At 37.2% G+C, this 17,318-nt stretch overlaps 1 protein-coding gene across 8 annotated transcripts in view; it reads right to left on the bottom strand.

Annotated features, from left to right (window-relative positions):
* Nucleotides 1-15,229: 15,229 nt before the first annotated feature.
* PTPN3 (protein tyrosine phosphatase non-receptor type 3) overlaps nt 15,230-17,318 on the bottom strand; it is a 155,836-nt gene continuing 153,747 nt past the window's right edge. For all 8 annotated transcript variants that reach the window (XM_068195459.1, XM_068195464.1, XM_068195450.1 and 5 more), the window contains one exon: nt 15,230-15,513. In XM_068195459.1, coding sequence (XP_068051560.1) covers nt 15,436-15,513 — 78 coding nt within the window. In that variant the 3' untranslated portion in view covers nt 15,230-15,435. The remainder of the gene's footprint in view (nt 15,514-17,318) is intronic.

Raw genomic sequence — 17,318 nt, 5'->3', positions numbered from 1 at the left:
CCAGACACAGCAACTCCCTCCGGCTTCTGTGCCGGCTGCATTGCCAGTGCTTGCATCAGTCACCACTGGGCTTCCTCCTCTATCATCGGCAAGCAGCAGCAGCAGACTGAGGAGCAAGGGAGCCTCCTGAGGAGCCTGCACTGAACTAAAGCTGGAGCAGCATTAGGGCCCAGGACAGCTGGAGGGCTCAGGTGGTGAGCAGGACACGTCAAGCCTTTTCCTGTGTGCTTCTTCATAGGCCTGCGTGAATGAACCACGCCAGAGCTCTTGGCGTGGGCTGGTTTTGTTAGTTTGTTTGCAGGTTTGGACTTCTTCTGTTAAATATGAACAAAGGTTAAGGTTATTCAGGGAGGATGCCATGTCCCTTCTTTCCAAAAGTATCCTCTTGCTCTGACACAAGAATGCTTTCCCTGCCTCACTGTCACACTCCGAGGCTTCTCCCATCCCTTTGTATCAGGCTCCCTCTGTGCTCCATAGCATGTGCGCACTGAGAGTGCAAAGAAAGCCAGCAGCTTTCCTAGGATTACTTTTCAACAAAAATGACTACTTTTTTAGCAAAACTTACTAACTTGCTACTACTTACTAGTTTAATTTATTTTAAAAATAAAAGCACCCTGAGGAAAGCTTCCATTTAAAAAGCAAACAGATCAATAGTAAAGGAGTTAAAGCAATTAATTTCAAAGCAATTGGAATTCCAAAAGCTTGATAGGTGACACCTGTGGCTGGACTATTATGGAATAAGTTTATAGCTGTTTAGAAAGGGCAAGCAAGAGTAAAATAATTAGTTTCGTATGTCAATGAATAATTTTTATATATATATTGGTTTTATTCTAACAGGACAAAGGATAAACCTATAAGTCTCTACTTATTAAGGAAAAGAAAAGAAGCAGCCTGGGACACACAAGAGGTCTGCTACAGGTCATCTAACAAGCAGCATTAGGTAAAGAGTTTTAATTTATTGTCTTAAAAAAATTAAGTAATTAGCTGAAGACTTTGGTAGCCTTCTCACTTGCAAACACAAAGCAATGAAACAGGCAAGGGATTCAAAAGCTTCTTGGGATATGATGGGAATGATTTTCTGCAAAGTTAAAGGGAAGAGGGAGGTTCAGAGGATAGGTAGCTCTCTGAAGAAACAGTATTAAAAGAACACACACACACACACACACACACACACACACACACGCACACACGCTCTGCCAGTGAGGAGGAAGCATAGCAGGAGAGCAACTTGGCTCTGCTAGGAGCTATGAAACAGCCTGAGACTTGAGAAGAATAGAAAAATAGGACATAGGGGAAGCTATTCAGGAGAAGCATGACAGAAGAACATGAATTTATGAGGGTAAAATCAAAGGCCAAAGACACAGAACAGGCCCAGAAAACAGCAACATCACCAGGAAAGTATGTAAATTAATACATTAGCAAGAAAATACAGATCACTACTCAGTGGGAAGGGAGCAATGCATTCTACTTTGCACTGAAAAGAACACAGTTAGGAGTGGATGGGCAGACGAATAACACCCAGGAAAAGGGTAAAAGAGCCAAGATGATACCAGAAGAGAAAAAGCCATCGGGTACTCTGGTAAGGTAGAAAATGCCTGAAAGCTTTTTTAACTGGAAATGTACCCAGACTGCTCATCAGCTTATGGAAGAACATGTCAGAATGACCAGAAATTTTTGTTGAGCACTTGAAGAAAAAATGGCACTTGGTAATGGGAAACAGAAGAGCAAAATGGTCCTTAAAAAATTACTTCAATGTCCAGTGATAACAGAGCAAGTGGTCAAGTGGTTTCGATTGCAGCTCCTAGAAAGGCACAGGAACAATGATCTAATTATATGTGAACATGCAGTAAACAACCATGTTACAAGGAACCAACATCTCCAACTCATTAATAAAACCCACATCAATCTAGTTTTTAACACATTGCCATACCAGAATATAAAATCTGAGAAAGGCTTGTGGGCATGATTTGGGGATTTTTTTGTGATCCCCTCTCCATCATTTTGGGTTTGAGCTGGGCTTTTTCTCCCCACATCCAGCTAGGTTTGGAAAGGAGAAAAAATTGGCCAGTGAGTGAAACAGAGGAACCTCGGGGGACTTTGGTAATACAGGAGCTTAATAATGTGCCATGAAATTAGATCTCTTTAAATGTTTCTCTTTATTTGTATATATTACAGTCACTGCTTTGTGTGTCTGGCTGTCCAGATCACTCGCGTTGGCTCCCCACCATGACAGAGGTGCTGCAAAGTATTTCTTTAACAGCACAGTAGGAATAAGGCTTACAAGGAAATCTGGGGTTCACAAACGCCAGATGAATGTAAATCCACATTTCTGTGTGCACATGAAAGCATACTGCAGTGGCATCCAGAGCGGTTTTAAAAATAATTATGTGCATTAGTCATGGGGTTGAGCAAGGAAAGGTTTCACAAAGGCAGAGTTGTCAGCCTCCATCCACACACAGCCGAGTGTGGGGAGGTGCAGGCAGAGATCTAAGATGTGAAACTGGCTGATAATTACCTTACACCACTCAGCAAGAAAAAATTAAGCTGTGAAAACTATACAATATATGTGAATTATCACCCGACATGGAGTGGGGTGATCTCTGGGGGCAGGGGCACATCATGTCAGCCCCTGGGGCAGGGGGTGGTAAAGAGATTCTCAGTGCTGCAGCTGCCTAAGGATGGACATGTAGGCCTAGGGAAGTTCTGGTGAGAGACATGAGACTGAGAGATTTCAGGGATCCACAGGGGAAACCTAGTGGGTGGCTGCAGGCTTTTCCTTGTGAGGAAACATGGGCAGCTTCCAGGCCACGGCATCAGGCTGGGCAGGGGTATGAGGGTATGAGGGACAGCTGACCTGAGTAGGCATCCTGTTTGCAATAAGTGATGGGGACATAACAGAAGAAGATAGGAACGCCAGGAAGTTGTGGACTGTGGTTCAGAAATCAGGGTACCTGAAAGCTACCAAGACACAAAAAATCATTGGTTAGATTCCTCTCCTCCTTGCATGACCTTGGCTCAATACACATCATCTAAATAAACCAAACCACTGACAACCACTGGCCACTGAAAAAACCCAACAAACTATCCTCAACTTTCCAATTGTTCCAATCCAAATAATTAAGGGAAAAGTAACCAACCTTTTCAACAAAACCTCTGAATTTTTTCCTTTTCCTTTAGCAACCTCCTACAACACATGAACATAACTAGTGGCTGAGTTGCAGACACCATCTGTTCCAGCACAACAGCAACTCACCCACTTCTACCCACTCAGCATGACCAGAATTTAGCAGAGCATGCTGCATGTGCAGGGGAGGCACATGTGTTGTGAGTGGTGGAGAGCAAACTAGGATAAGGAAGGGACAACCACTGCTAGAGGGGGAGCAGAGTGCAGCTCTACAACGAATCTTTGTTTTTGAGAGGATAGCGAGTTGGCCACACTTGAGTAGGGTGAGAAAAATTCATCCTGGGATAAACAAACATTTCACCATCTGTAAACTGCCTAGTACTGACACAGCCATCCAAACCTATTGCTTCCTTACCACCAGCAATCCAATCATTTTTAGTGTGAAAGTCTTCCAGTACTGTGTTCCACAGAGTATTTTCCACAGGTAGGGCATCCCATGGAATATGGGTGAATCATTCTGGTTGTCAGCCTGGCAATTCTGGCATCAGCCCTGGCATGGACAGAGGACTACAACTTGGCCCTCAAATCTCTTCCCTCATCCAATAGTTTTGTTCTGTGGCCATGAGATTCTGCACCTATCCTTGGGGGAAATACAAATTACTGCATCTCACACGACTGTAAAACAAATTTTGCTTGGCAGCAAGACACAGTACCTCGTCTGTGGGGAGCTATACAAAAATGTATCCTCTTCAGCTGAACTTCAGCTCTTTCTACATCCTCCCACTGTCCCCAACAGGGAATGCATGAAATCTACCAAGACCTTTTTCTGTAAGAATTTTAAACAATTAGCACAATTCCAGGCAGGAGTAATTTCTGTGAAGCAACAGGAACACAGTGAGAACAGAGCCCTTTGCAGAAAGGGCTCTGCACTGTGGGCTTCCTCTCAAGGCATGTTGCCAGTGCTGTGCTTCCAGTTTCTATGACTTTATCTCTTGCTTGCTGTCCTTGGATAATCCAGGTTCCATGCAGTATCATTCCCTTTGCACTTGGATGCTTTGGTAATTCCAGCAGTTCACACTTCGGCTCTTTAAATATCTGCTAAAGTTATATCTGCCTCATTTCTGTAATTGAGCAGCTATTAAAGAAATTATTTTCTCCTATATTTAACCCTTGTGTCACACCTCTGTTTCCATACCATCACTTGGTTGACTGTGCATGTATAAACTGTTCTGTCTCTCCTCTGAACTAACATGAAAGCTCATTGGGAGTGGGATTGCATTTGATAGTTATTTGCTCACCATCAAGCACCCTAACTGCAGCAGATTACAAACTTGAATAATAATTGGCTTGATTAAGGCAAAAGGCATGATATGTAAACCAGTGCTTGAACATATACCAAATGTAATCATTGCTACATAAAGTATTTTATTTTCTCTATTCTCTGCCATCTAAACTCCCTGAAATACCAGGAAATCACTTTCCTAAGTCATTACCCTTAAAATAATCCTCAATCTACATAACCTTGTAATGACAGAAGAACAAACAGTTTATGCAGATGGCAATAAAACAAGCAAGATTCTGTGTCACTTGAAGTAGTAAATTATGAATGTATTACAGGAATCTACAAAAGCAAAATCCTATGCATATAAATAATAAACCTGGCTTATATACATATTTTTTTCAATAGTTTGAATCAAGTTTTCACTTCAGTACAAAAAGTACTGTAGCATGCTAGAAAAAACCCACTCTTTATTCATACATATTATTTACATTACCTGAATGGTCAACTTCATTTTAAACTGACCTTTTTTAATACTGTTTATGGCTGAGATGTCAAAATGAATATATGTGTTCTCTGCCCATTTTTGGAGCTACTTTTGTTATTCCCTTAAAGGTTCTGTTTTCTCTTTCTGTATGTGTGCTTACATACACATCTATCTCTCTCTATATATACCCCTTCCTATCCTGTCTTGATAAAGAGATATTTGAAAGTAATGCTATTTAAACAAATCTTTAAGACTCCCCTAAGAGCACTTGCCAAGATGGAGCTTCTTAGTTACACAGCTGAGGAGTTTTAAGCCAGGCCAGTTCTGAGCAGTTGCTGCTGTAGAGGGTGAAGTTGAATAAGAGAGGCCAAACAGGAAAAAACCAGCATGACCTGCATCAGGCCATGAGAGAGCAGATGACTTTGAAAGGGAGCTCAGACTGGCTGTGGCACTTCTTGCCACAGGGACTGAAGATGGAGAGCCTGTTTCCCTTAGTGAAAATCAAGGGGAATGGGGAGGATGAAGAAGCATAGGAAGCTCCTTGTAAATCGTTATTCTCCAGTCTTCAGCAGGTCTAGTAGCACTTGGGTTCTGTAGGTTTCCTGCGTAGCATCTAGACTATGTTCAGTCCTAACTTTCCTTCAGCTGGAAGTTCTACTTCTCCTCAGTTCCTGCTTTTCTTACCCGAGTAAGGGAAATATCCACTGTATAAGAAAGAGTTCCTACAGAGGTGGCAGTTTCCCAGCTGGGTGCCTGAGACAGCTTGAGACATTTGCTCATGCGCTGACATCTCATTTGATAGAGCAGGCAGAGTTAGTGAGGTAGCAGAGGTGCAATATCACAGTAATGAGAGCTGTTCTTATGGAGGACAAAACAACATCCTCTATTCAAAACGCAAGTGTCCTCAGCAGTACAATGTGGGGAGGTTTTCTTGTAATAGTGTTTCTAAAAAAAAAAAAAAAATCCCAAAACAAACCAAAACCCAAAAACAAAACACAAAAAGCATCACAAAACAAATGAAAATGCTGGAGTCACTGCATCCTTTTAGGCTAAGTATTATACATAAGCAAATTGGCCCCATTTGAAAGCAGCAAGCTTATGCTAACTTGGAATCTGTATAATTGAATGCAAAGCTAAAGAGCTACACTACATTTCCATGACATTTGTATGATCATGCATGAGCAGAGCTACCCAGATCAGAGCTGAGGACTCTCATGCTCAAAAAGGACAAACCACTTAGCAAGGAGTAACATTCAGTATTTAAATGAGAATTTATCAGGTCTAAAAGAACAGGGCATTTGGACTGACACAGAAAGCTCTGAAGGCCAAAATTACACTTAAGCAGGAACAAACCCATTAGCAATAAGCATTCCTATTGAGCTACATCCAAGTGTACAGTGAGGATTTTCAAACACCTTTCCATCCTCTTATCATCTGATATCCCAGTTCACACCATCATTTGTGCAACCTGACTGTCCTTGAGCAATTAACCCTTGGGCTTGAGAGACTGATAGTGCTGAGGAAACCTTTTCCTATCAGTGCCTATTAACTAATTTTTTAAACTGCAGCTGATGCACAGATGAACTAAAAGGCTCCTGTTATAAATGATGTTGCATCTTTTGTGGCTGGGTGCTAAACTCAATGAAACAGAAGTAAATCAGAACACCTTTGCTTAAAAAGAGTGTTTCAGTTATTTGAGCTCCCCAGTAGCAGTGTCAGGCCACACAAGGGTACATGTACACAGAGGAGTCTGGCCTTTTATCATGCTCCAGTAGAATATTGGGGCCCCTTATTCCTGAAGATGGACATAGGAATTTGAACTGGCTCTGAACCCAGAGACCAGCAGCAATGACCCCAGTCTCCCCAAATGACTTTCAGTTATTCTCACAGGGTTCGTTTAAACAAATTATGAACTTTGAATATTGCCACTCAAAATGAAGAAAAAAGTTTTCTTAGCAGATTGGCTTTTGCACATGCCACCTTTGCATATTTATTTTTTAGTACATGAAACCCAGATTACATTATACTAGGACTGATGAAAAAAAGAACTTGATCCCAAATAGACATGAAACCAGGTACTGATACTTTTATTATATTAGTTAAAATATTTTGAGTACACAAGGAAGATAAGCTAAATTGAGTCACTCCTTGAAAATGTTCATATCACTGAACTAAGGCATGAAAAAGCTAGACATGAAAATAACATATATACGGAGGAATGCCATTTGACATTTCTATTCCCAGTTGTTACAAATTCAAGCAAGACTGTTACAAGGGAGGTTCTCTTGTCTGTGACTGCTTGTTAGCAGTCTGTTTGAGTTACGTAAAGGCATTTCTTCATACTCTTGGCTCCCCAGTGGAGTACCTCACTTCTCTGTGGGGTAGCCAGTACCGTAAGGATTTTAAAGCTTGTATGGAGGAATGGAACACCTTCATGTCCAAAAATCACATGTAACACTCAGCAAGTTAAAGCCCTCTTCTCCCCTCTAGCAATGGGCTATGATACAGCTACAAGCTTGAAGTTTACTTCTGCCTTATTTCCTCCAAAAGGTCTTTCTTGCACCATATCTTGCTATCAAGCTGTGAAGATACAAGCACATCTTTCCATAAACTGCTTCATTTGGATTTCCAGCAAAACCTTCATCTTGAATAGCCCTCTATGTACCTATAAGAGATTCCAATGTGCACACATATCCCGTGTCTGAGCTGTCCAGACAGGTGGTTTTGGCCTTGTGCTTCCTTTCACTGACATTTTATTGAATTCACAACTTCATCATAAAGGGTTATTGGCCTCAAGCTTGAAAAGACTAATCACTAGGCAGAGCCACACCTTGTAAACAGCAAAAAGTGCTGGCTAACAACCATCCCAGTTCTTAATGAAATCCCAAACATATTTTCAGGTCAATGCTCTATCCATCTGTTAGTGTTTCATTCAATGTGTTCTCTATTTTGAAACTTATGAACTTGCATTTTAATATGCATGTAAGCAGAAATAATTCAAGAACAGCATCACAGGTCTCTGATTTGTTGTGAAAATGTGATAACCACCATGGGGCAACAGACGGTGTAGAAGATTACTCAGACATGCGTGGTGGATACCCTGAGAACACGTGAAATCCCAAAAGGAAGGACAGGCTGCAGATTTCATACATAGGAGCAAAAAAGAAAATCTGCACTTGAGCAAAAAAGATCTGGACTCAAATGTTTACGTGGCCTTGCATGACATGACTGTAAAGGTTTATTCACCTAATTAATCAAGACAATCCTATTTCATAAAACTTTTTGCAAGTGAAATATTCCTAAGAGTTTGACTTTTCTTTTACTGTGGTATATAGACCAGACACTTCCCATACATGCTTGATAGCTCAGATAAAATTCACGCTGGATCAATGTGTGATTTCTTAGATTATTCCTTTCCTATCAAAAAGGCCAGTAACTTTTCAATGTAATTCTTATTTGCTTTTTGAATAAGCCACAGTAAAACCATATAGCCAAAAAATGCTTTATTTCATCATTATTTCACCATTAGCCATATAAACAATATGCATAAAATGGTGGCTATATTTTTGTTCAAAACAGTTCCAAACCCCAAGAAAGCTCTACTGAAAACATTAACCAACTTTTTATTCCTATAAAAATAAAAAAGAAAAATTATACATTCAAGAAGTGTCTACACTTTTAAACAATAAATTAAACTTTGTAGTATCAACATCAATTTACATTTCAAATTATTTAAAAGAAAAGTACAGCGTAGGGTACAAAATAATCTCTTTCCTTACCTTCCAAATACATCAAAAACATTTTTTTATTCCTTTAATGAACTGGCACCTAAGATCTTAGAAGAAACTATAGAGTGCTACATGAAAAGAAAAAAAATGTAAAAACCTCCAGCCAAACCTTCCAAGATTTTGCTGACAAAACTCTCTTACAAAAATGCTAACTGAACTTATATGAAAATACAAGCTTAGTGACTAGAATAGTGAAATTTTCTTCAAAACTTGCAAAAAACCCAAACAACTTCGGCTTTCCCAACTGTTGTGCAATTTATTCCAGTACTATAAACACGTTTCCATATCAGTTATAATCAAGGTCAGTTTTAACCAGCCCATCATTTGTGAGAATGAATGGCAGGCAGATTTTTAAAGCTTTTAGAGGGCTGTCCCCATTATGTACCTTATATTTGTCTTTTAAGGTTACACAATGAAGTGTGAAAACCTAAATAAACCATGTTTAGTGCTCACTGCACAGGTTCCTGGAACGTAAGCAATGATATTCGTCTTTTATTCTGCAAAACCTGGATTAGAAATAGATTTACATTTGAGCATATATACTAATTTCCCACCTAATTTCTACAGACACTAATTCAGTTCCTGCTAAACCCCAAGTTTTCAATCATGTATGCAAAGCTCTGAATTAGAAGGGCACTGATCAGGACTAATCCAAATGCTGCCACACTCACCTGCTGCTTAACTGAAGCAAATGAAGCCCGCTGCAATTAACACTGCTGGGCTGAGCTTTTTGGTTTTTTGGAATGGAGTGCTTCAATATCCTTGCAAACCCGTACAGATACACCTGATCTCACTTTCAACTAGACTGCTCAGGTTAGATAATACAAGTACAACTGCACTAAGATCAATATAGGCTGTGGATTTACTGTGCAGGTTATTTCAGTCCCTTTCCCAAAGGAAGGCAGCCCTTTTTCCCTACTTCCTGAATCAGGCTTGCAACCAACCATGTGCAAGAAAGTTGACAAATAATGAGGCATTTGGCCTGATGATGAACATTCTGTGCTTCAGTGGCCATACTGCACACTAGCTGAGAGCCATTTTGCTTTATGACTAGGTAAGCTGCATCCACAACTAAAAAGGTACTTCTAGCAGCTAACCTTTGCATCTTGTAGGAAAAACTAATTTTTTTTTCCTTTAAAAGGTATGTTTTGTATAGAATTTGGTAAATAGTCATTCCTTACTTGAAGATTTAGATTTTAGCTTTTTGTTTTATTTTAAAGCTTAAATTCTAGCTTGGTGCAAGACTACTTCATGATGCTTGGGAGAGCAAGCTCCAAGAACTATTTACAAAATGTTTATTCTGCAAAAGGCTGATAGAAATATGATGCTATTCTGGCTTAAGTTGGTAACTGATGTTAGGTAAGGGGTGTAATAGCCCTAACAAAGCATCTTATTCCTCTTAAGTATGCAGGGCAACCTCAACAGTTACCCAGCCAAATGCAGGTTTCATCCATGTCTCAGAAAAAGACATCAAATGAAAACAGACAATATAGTTTTTAAGAGGAAAATATTTAAGAGTTTTTTTTTTTTTTAATGTGACTTAAGAGCACAAACCAGTAGATGAGGAAAATGTTCCACTAACAATTATTTTCTCGGTGGGTTTGACAAAAATTAAATCCCATGGCCAACAGTATAGCTCTTTACTAAAGAAATTGTTCCAAGAGAAATGATGTGTTTAAAACACAGAAGTGTTTTAAAGGAAAAAGAGTAAAAAAATAATATCTTTTCCACCCCTACTTTAACTGTCAAAAGCATTTTCATGTTCGTAATGTTTGATTTCTTTTCTTTTTATATTTAAGTTAAACCCAGGTCTTATTTGCCACAAGGAGAAGATTTCTTACATGCTTTTCCATATGTCTTAATGATTTCTACCACTGCTAGCAGCACTGTTTAGAAAAGAGAATAGTTTAAGACTGGTCTGAACACCACACTGCCCCTTTGGCAAGTGAAAAAAAAACCATCCTTTCTTAAGCAACAGTAACATCACTTTGCCTGTCTGAGACAAAGCCAGTTTCACAATTGTAGGAAACCTCAAAGTGATTTCATCAGGCAAAACAATGACATTTCAAGAAACAACATCATGTAAGTGAAGTAAACAGAAGTTAAACAGTTAACAGTAAACTGAAGTGTTTCACTAATGTCTATTAAAATAAACACTTTAATATTTTACATACAACTTTAAAGGTTAACCTGCAGCTAAACCCAAAATAAAGCACAAACTAAGATTACTCTTATCCAAGTAGTTTGCAAGAAAATGTCCCCTCTTGAGATGAATTTGTCTTAAAAAAAAAAAGATAACAATATTTCCTGGTCTCTTACAGTCCATACAATTTGTTTTTTTCCCCATAATATTATCCTCAACATTTGCTATTTATATGAGTGGTAAGAATGCTACTATCACAGAGTTAGTCTGAGCTGAAAAATGGTTAAATCCATTGATATTATGTGGTACTTCTTCTTCTGATTCAGAGAATCATTTTCTTTAGAATGACAGGCTTCAGTGACTGTAGATGCTATTGTTTGAAGCTTATATAGTGTTAAAGTACACTAAGACTAAATAATATTGCATTAGACTGGTATATTTAAACTGTTAATGTAAACTACAGTTAAAACAGACATTTGAGATGGCTGAGCACTATCAGTGTCAGAACTTAAATGCAAGAAACCCATATAATCAAAACATTGTTTTATATAATGAATTAATCATGCACTTGGCCTTTGAACAAAGGTAATGAAAACTTTACCTTCTAGATAGTTTCAATTAAGAAAGGCTTTTAACCAAGTAGACTGGTTGCAGGTTACTAATCAAAATACAAACATTTCCCAGCACATATTTTCTTGAAAGAGTGAAAGAATCAAATAAACTTGCACTTAAGTGCTTCATTTCAGGATAGAAAAATAAAGCCATAATCAGTGAAATAACTATGTTTAAATTATAATTGACTAAATATGAAACATGTGCATCTATTTTTAACAATTATGCATTTAGTCTGACAAAAGAATACTGTCTACAGGAAAGAGCTTTTTTGTAAAAAAGTATCATACTAGATTTGTAATAAAGCCAATGCAAAGTTCATTATATAGTTCAGAACTAGAGTTCTTTTAAAATACATATATATTCAACCAAGTACTGCATAGTAGGAAATATGAGGGGAAAAACATCAGTTAAAAAACTGGGTGTATATGAAGACTTATTGCTGAATTCGTGGGTACATTTTGACTGGATATAATTTCATATCAACACCTAAAAGACAGGATAATTAAAAGCAAACCCCTAGATTACAAATTTTTTTTCTTTTTTTTGTGAAACACCACCACTATTCAAGGTTTGGTTGTATTTTAATGACTTGTATTTCATACATCTGGTTACACAAAAGGCATTAATGGTTTAGGGCACTGCTTTTCTTATTTTTAACAAATAGCAAGACTGTCCCTTTCACTTCTGTCTCAGAAGTGTTCCCCTGTGAGATTTTTGAAGATATGCTGAATAGGTAGTTTAGTTACTTCCACATCAAATATAAAGCCACTAAGTTTAAATTTGTTTAATTCTGTAGAAATAAACGTTAGTGTATTTCACAGTAATGAAAATGTCAAGGGTTTTATTGCTCCCTCTTCATCCACCACCACACCAGACATTTTGAATACTTATTTCCATGACCATACCAGCACAGGAGAAATCAAGGGTAAAATGTTTATGAAGGTTATTCAGAATCTTTTCTTCACAGCATTTTCTACCACTTGCCAACTGCTTGACAATTCAACACTTTGTGCTCATGAGTTTTAACCCCCACCAAAATCCCCCCAAACCAATCAATTAAATCTATATCTTCATGATTTTTTAATTTTTGTGAAAACAAAAGCTGGTGGTAAGATGTTTTCATAATTATGCTTTCATTGCAAGATCAGATCTAAGGCATACTTCATTCAGTGCAAAGTCATCACACACTACAGAGAGAGGACAAAACCCCTTCAATTCTCCCCTATGCACCCTACAGGTATATGTGCAAAACTCAGCAAGACTGAAATAAAGATGGACACAATACACAAGATACTTGTCTAGCTAATATTTCCTCTAAGGTATTAAAAAAAAAAAAAAAACAAAAAACTTATAGAGATTGCTATTTATATAGCTTTGAGTATTCTCTCTGTGGCCAGCAATTTCAAACAAGTTATTAAAATCCAAGATGGTCGTCCCCAATGGTATTACCAAACCCATCCAAGTTGACCAAAACAAGAGCAGCATTTGTTGTCACAATATGACAGTCATCCTTTAAATGCACAGGTACTAACCCAAGTCAAGCCTATACCACGTATCTTGAGACTGAAGTTATACAAGAAATACATTTACAGTGCTTTGGTAAGTACATATTAAACATAAAGAAACATAAATAGCAATTGGAATATAGGAATAACCTTGAACACAAAGAAACTGTGAGTTCTTCCATGAAAGACACGGATGTCACAAAGATGCTGTAAATATTTTCTTACAATTTATTTTCTTGCCTTCTTTCACTTCTTGACAAACTATTAAATGCAAGTCATGCCAGCTGCAAAGGATGACTCTGAGACCTGGGCACAGGAAAACTTAAAAAAAAAAAAAAAAAAAAAAAAAAAAAAAAAAAAAAAAAAAAAAAAAAAAGGTATGTTTTAACAGACAGGCACACACGTAACAAAGCTTCCCAAGTAATATGTGATGTCCATTATCATTTTACATTTGGATTCACAGACTGATTGAACTACCTGATACAATTTAGCAAGATAAGAGTGAACCAGTCTTTTGTTTTTTAATCTATGCCCAGTCAAGCAAGATGACAATGATCCAAAATATTACAGAAAACTCCAGTCGAAGTGAAATTTGGAATGCACTATGTAAAGATGAGTACAAACCTATTCACAATTCAACCTAACAAAGACAAGAAGGTTTCCATGTTGCCAACTATTCTGCACATCTCAATTAAAACTCTTTTAATCGATAAACAGTAACCAGATATCTTCTTCAGCTATAGCTAAAAATGTAATCTTGGAGAGAGGACCAAGCCTGCAAAAGACAAGTCAGCAATTTAGCTCCTCCTACATGCACTTCCTAGTTACCTCATAGGGGAAAAAAACATAGTCTTCTAGTAACATGAGAGATGCATATTGTACAGCTGTGATAGTTTCTATAATGAAACTCCAGTTATAAATGATAATATCCATAATACAAACCATAATTCTAAAATACATCTGAATATGTGTGTGCGAATATATCTCTCTGAAAAAAAAAATTATCTAATTTTCTCTTTTATACATATAAACATCTGGCTAATATGCCCCATAAAAATTTTTCCCTATTTAGGACTAATTTTTTAAATAATAGTTTTAAACAGTCCCTTAGAATATTTTTTAAACACTATTAAAAAAATTAATAACTATCTCAGGGTAATCAAAAAGCACACACAAAATAATTTAACATTATACAAATGTGGTTATACTGTTCAGAAAGTCCAATTCTCCCATCTGAAATGAAATAGAGACCAGTGTACCTTAGGGTGAATTATTCATCAATGTACAAACTCATTCTCTCTTTCTATGTAAATCTTCAGGTGAATTTAACTGCATTTCTGTATAAGCAAGAAACACAGTAAATCTGGAGAACTCTTGCAAAAGGGAATCGTGTTTCGCTGGATAAGAGCGCTTTGCTGGAGGGCAGCAAGTCAACATTTTATCACCATCTGAACACTTGCAACACCTGTGCCCTTGTAAGCTTCACACCTTGAAATAGCAGCAACATATTTGATGGGTTCAGTAGTAATTTTTTTTCCAGTATTGGATTAGACTACTTTGCATATACAGTAATTCAAAAGTCTAGTACTTGTGTGCAACATTAATCCACATTTACATCTGAGAACTCATAAATACACATGGAAACAAGCATGACAGAGAATTAAACCTAATTTTAAGTTCAAATGTTTTCAGTCCACATATAGAAATAGCAGTGAAAAGTATCAAGGAGATAGATGGCAGAAACAGAAGAAAAGGGGTGCAATAACTAAAACTGTAAAAAGTAGGTCACTGTCAAAAGGGCAAGTTGCAAATAAAATTCATCAACAGAAGATGTAGACTGTACCATCTGCATAAATGCCTAAATGCAGCATTATTTTCACATCACATACAGTAGATGTGATTTCTAAGCAGCATATTATAACAGCTGGCATACTCACTAATAGATTTACAGTAACTGAATACTAAATTTCTCCAGCTCAGTGTACAGTAGTTATGCATTAGTCTTTAAAGCTCTTCATCAGCCTTTTAGTCAAGGTTAGAGTTCCATGGATATTTAGTATCCCAAAAAGAAAGTTACAAATATTCACCTTCAATGAACTTTCATATGATACAAATATACCTTCTTAAGATGAATCATTTCAACAATAGTTTTCCTTTTGCTATTTCAAAGGAAACACAAGGAAATTTGTAACTTCCAAAGCAAAGGTTGTTTTAAGGCAGTAAAATATGCATTAAGGTTTCCATGATTGTTTATGGTTTTCTATGTGAATAAAGCATATTACACACAATTGCTGTAATATATTTATCTATGTGACTTTGTTATACTGTACATGATTTAGCAATCTTCTTAAGAAATTTAAAGTGCCACAGTTCAAATGTGCTCATCTGTCTTTTCATGGGCTTCTAGTCCGTTCTAGTTGCTTTCAAAAACAAGCCCTTGCTTTACTTAAAGAGCAGGTTTTTAGGCGAAAAAAAATCATCCTTCACTGCTGTGCTAACTGGAATCCAGTGGTCGAACCAATCCTTCTTTGTAAACACGAAGAATAGCTTCACAAACAAATTTGTATTGACTCTGTGGAGGAAAGAAAACGCAAAAACATTTATGGATGTTTAGTTAAACTGCTGATTAGACAGTATTATTGAACAGGACTAACAGTTCCATGGCTTCCTTTTTTCCTGAGCAATGACAGGAGAGGAGCTACAAGGATGAGAGGAGAAAATCCTACTCTTCTGTCTGTGTTCACAGTAAACAAAGCTGACATTTACTCTTCCTTGAAGGACAAGCATTAAAAAAATCACACACCAAGGAAAATATACTTCTCCAAACTAAAATAATATGTACTTAATTTTCATGAAAAGGAATTATTTGTAAAAACTATGCATGACTTTTAACTAAATTTAACTTGATATTTACCTTCTTTATACATCACATCTATTTTGGGGGGTTTTTGGTAGTTATCTGATTATTATGAGTATTCTGAGCTTGCCAATCCTGCAGTTACATATTATTGGGCACATTTAAAGTTGACATATAGGATCTATAGGTGCAACTACCTAACTGAAACCCTTATGTTTTTTCCCCAAACCACCTACAGTACTGCAGAAGGAGTCACTTTATTTTCAATTTTTGATCTGACCACATATCTCCTTTTGTAACAGAAGGGGATCAAAACCTTTCAAATTAATATTTTTGAAGATCAGCAGCCACATTAATTCTTCTCCCACCCAACATTTTGTTCTCAATTAGATCTTAAAGTCTTCACAAATCAGAGTTTCTTTTCTGCATTATACTATTACAAAGACTAGCTCTTCCATGTCCTTGTAATGTAACTATTTGTCAAAAAGAATTAGCCTGTAAGCCTCTTCATAAAAAGTGATACAAGGAGACAGTATCAATAGGACTAGTACAGAACTAAAAATCCAGATAGCCTGAATAAATTTTTTTGACTAACACAATCCTGAGAACACAAGATGATTGAAATTTAAAAGAACTTGCAAAGATCAAAGCATCCTCACTTCTTCTGTGGAAGTACTAACGTCAAAACCCCAAAATGAACCCTTTGTTCTAAAGTTCCATGTCGTATATTCAGAGAAGCAAAGCTTCACATTTTTCATATCCCTTTTTTCCATCTTTGAAATGCTCTCCCAGCTGCCTTTGTATTGTCAGCTCCCATGAACTCTTCTGAAGCATCTGGAAACATTCTCCCACCATCTCCCAAAGAGCAGGGCTAAAAGATAACATTTGGCCTGTGAAGTACCTTAGGTTGCCTTTATATACCAGCAATTAGGAATGTTACTCTTGTCCATAACATAACACAATACATTTTCTTTTAAGTACAGAAAAACGTAAAGGAAAATAGGAAGGTGGAAATGAGTTTTCTGCATCTTGATTTTCCTGGCTTTTCTTTCAACCTTTCAGTCAATTACTCCCACCTTCAATATCACTTTGTTCTTATTTCTTAATTACATTGACTTGTCTCTTCACTGTTATTGTCATTTCCATATTTTTACTGCCTGAACAAGCCAGGTGTGGTATTTAGCTCTCTGTTCAATACTTCTGTTAACTTGTGTGATCAAGTGACTGAACAAATAAAAGAATGAGCACTTCACCACTGCTTCCTCTGACTCAATCTCTGACTACTTGTTTTCTTTGCTCTTATCTGTTGCATGTATTCTTTCTGCTCACTCAGCTGATAGCTACTTCTATTATGTACATCCTAAGCACTGTATTCTGCATTGCTTAGATACCTAATTTCTCTTTATTGGTTAATCTTGTTAATCTTTCTTCTTTTTAATGAAAGGCCAGTTACACCAACTTTGTTTTAGCTTCATCATTTTGATTAAAGCTTTTTTGCTGCTCGTGGTAACAAAATTACT

Source organism: Anomalospiza imberbis, chromosome 1 (assembly GCF_031753505.1).
Source record: "Anomalospiza imberbis isolate Cuckoo-Finch-1a 21T00152 chromosome 1, ASM3175350v1, whole genome shotgun sequence".
In the NCBI taxonomy this organism is placed as follows: domain Eukaryota; kingdom Metazoa; phylum Chordata; class Aves; order Passeriformes; family Viduidae; genus Anomalospiza; species Anomalospiza imberbis.
The sequence above is the reverse complement of the archived record's forward strand: the minus strand, read 5'-3'. Positions and strand labels throughout refer to the sequence as shown.